The following is a 3,053-nucleotide window of genomic DNA, read 5'->3' as shown; positions in this document are numbered from 1 at the left end:
GGCATTTTGCCACCCCATTGGCAAGTGCCTCCCTAGGCAAATGCCTTGTTTGCCTTGTGATAGATACACCCCTGGTCTCAGTGTATAACTTTCTATTGAAGCCATCCCCTGCAACAAGTTGAGAGATCGCTTCGTGTTAGTGCTTCTTTAATATTCATTCAACTCCCCCCCCCCCCCTTCCCGAGCAAACCCTTTTGATATGTTGTTTTAAAGGGTTACACAAAACATGAAGTTTCTAATACTACTGAATACATTGACGTCTATAAACGCATTGATTGATTCTATTTAACTGTGATGGTTTGCAGATATATTCCAAGCCATGAACATGAACTGTCTGGGCATGCTGTGAGTTGAAGTTCTGCAACAGCTGGAGAGCCGCAGGTTAGCCATCCTTGATTTAGAGGGTCTGGACTTCATGTGCTCTATTTAACTGTGTTGGGTTGCAGATACATTCCAAGCCATGAAAATATACAATTGCACCCCAGTAACTGACTTTGTCTTGGCTGGTCTTGGAACTCAGGATAATCTTCAGGTGATATTTTTCTTAAGCATTCTATTATTCTACATGGTCACATTGATAGCAAATCTGTCTATAATGATTATCACCATTTCTGATCGAGCTCTTTACACACCCATGTATTTCTTCTTGTACAACTTGGCTTTCCTTGACATCTGTTACTCATCGGTGGTTGTCCCCAAGATGCTCACAGATCTTGTGTCTCAGAAGAAGATGATTCCCTTTTATGGTTGCATTATGCAAGTACATTTCTTTCATTTCTTGGGTAGTACAGAAGTCATACTGTTTTCCGTCATGTCCTATGACAGATATGTGGCTATTGCTCATCCTTTGAGATATTCAACCATCATGAGTTACAATGTCTGCTTTGGCTTTGCCTCATGTTGTTGGATTATTGGATTTTTCCATGCATTGGTACACTCTGTAATGACTTCAAGGCTTACATTTTGTGGACCAAATATAGTGAGACATTTCTTCTGTGATGTTAAGCCGGTCCTGAATTTGGCCTCTACAGATGTATCTCTTAATTTCAAGCTGCTTGCTGGAATCACTGGAACACTCGTTATAACCACCTTGGTGTTGACTGTCCTTTCCTACATCCTTATTAGCAATTTTCTTTCAAAAATAAAGACCTCACAAGGACGAAAACGTGCGCTATCTACCTGTAGCGGCCATTTTACTGTAGTAACGCTCCAATATGGGACAGCCATTTTTACTTATGTGCGCCCTTCTACAAATGAATCCTTAGATCGCGACAAAGCAGCTGCCATTATGTTCTCCGTTATCACCCCAGCATTAAACCCAATTATATATACATTAAGAAACAGCGATTTTAAGAATGCTTTTAAGAAGTTGCTTAAAATATATTACTGAGAAAATACATAAGCAATATTGTATACCATGCAGATAACATATCTTTAAAAATGTTACTTGTGTCACTTACATATGTTATACAGCATAATAAATGAACTAATTGGTAATTTAATTTAAAAAAAAAATATATTTTTTAATCTTTCTATAAATAAACTTTATCAATTATGGAAACGAGCAGTGTATAATAATGTGGTGGAAAAATAAATCCAGCCAAAGAAGAAATATGGACAATCACAATACATTAGTAAAAGACTTGTCTTAACTTTCTCTACATGATAAATGCCACTTAGGCTTCGTTCACATCACCGTTCAGACTTTTCGTTCTCCTGCTCCGTTTAGGAGCAGGAGAACGGAAAGGACGGAAAAGGCACATAACTGACGCCAAACGGAGCCCTTAGGCCCCCTAGACTATAATGGGGTCCGTTATGTTTCCGCTCAGAAGATGATTTTAAAGCGGAGACAGAATTCCTGCATGCACAACTTTTGTCTCCGCTTCAAAATCATCTTCTGAGCGGAAACATGACGGACCCCATTATAGTCTATGGGGTCCTAAGGGCTCAGTTTGACTCAGTTTGGCATCAGTTATGTGCCTTTTCCATCCTTTCCGTTCTCCTGCTCCGTTTAGGAAAGGCTGAACAGTGATGTGAACGAAGCCTTACTGAAGTGAGACAACCCGTTTAAACAGCCTGGACTCCAGACTGATACTTTTTTCTGAACTGATACATTGTATAGGCTAGATACTAATGTAGCAAACTCTCTACTGTGAGAAGTCTTAGGACTGCTCAAACGATTTAGTTACTGGATATTAACAAACGACCCATTCACTACAGACATTAAACTGAATAGATGTACAGTAAAAGGTAAATAACAAGGCAAAATGTGATCGAGCAATTTCTGCAGTTTTGTGTTATTGGTGCTCTCAGGAGCTTCTCATGGCTTACCTTAGGCCAGTCATGTCATGTACATTAATCACATGGCCTAGGCACAGCTCGGTTCCATTTAAGTGAATGTGGCTGAGCTGCAATATGAAGCATAGCCACCATACAATGTATGGCACTATTCTTGGTAAGCTGCAGGTAGACCATGACACTTTCAGGATCGCTCACCGATTAGACTGATGACCTATCATGAAGATAGGTCGTAAGTATAAAAAAAATGGTAAACCCCTATAAATACTGTATGGCCATGTGTCATGCCCTGCTCGGGCTACGTGCGGAGGTCTGCCAGATTAGCAGCACGTGTCTAGTCTTTTGTTTTGTTTTGGAGTCAAGCTAGATCCGCTTCCCTTCAGGTGCACTGGGTGGGGTCGTTGGTTTAAATTACACCCACTCGCAGTGTTCCGTGCGGGTTATAGCTTCTGTCTGGCTCTGTGGAAGTAAGAAAGGAAGGATTGGCTGTTCCTGCTCAGAAAAGATAAGTTGGTTGTTGTTTTCTTGTTGTTTGCTGTCTAGGCTGTTACAAAAAAACCTGTCCCCTCCAGGTTCTGAGGGAGCAGGCTGACTCTATTCCCTTTCACCAGCTTAGGGATTTTAGGGTATTTTCAGACCAAGAGTCACCTCTGCTGCGGAGGATAAGTTCATCCAAGTGACCAGCCTCAGAAATCGCAGGTTAACAGCAGCTCAGATTAGAGACCAGGTCAATGCCACACAGAGTTCTAGCAGCA

General features: G+C 41.1%; 1 protein-coding gene across 1 annotated transcript; it reads left to right on the top strand.

Annotated features, from left to right (window-relative positions):
• Positions 1-460: 460 nt before the first annotated feature.
• LOC122921313 (olfactory receptor 12D1-like) lies at positions 461-1,390 on the top strand. Its single transcript, XM_044271290.1, has one exon. It carries the CDS (start codon positions 461-463, stop codon positions 1,388-1,390), a length of 930 nt encoding a protein of 309 aa, XP_044127225.1.
• Positions 1,391-3,053: the final 1,663 nt, after the last annotated feature.

The sequence above is a fragment of the Bufo gargarizans genome, chromosome 11, assembly GCF_014858855.1.
Source record: "Bufo gargarizans isolate SCDJY-AF-19 chromosome 11, ASM1485885v1, whole genome shotgun sequence".
NCBI lineage: Eukaryota > Metazoa > Chordata > Amphibia > Anura > Bufonidae > Bufo > Bufo gargarizans.
This window is presented reverse-complemented; position numbering and strand designations above follow the sequence as displayed.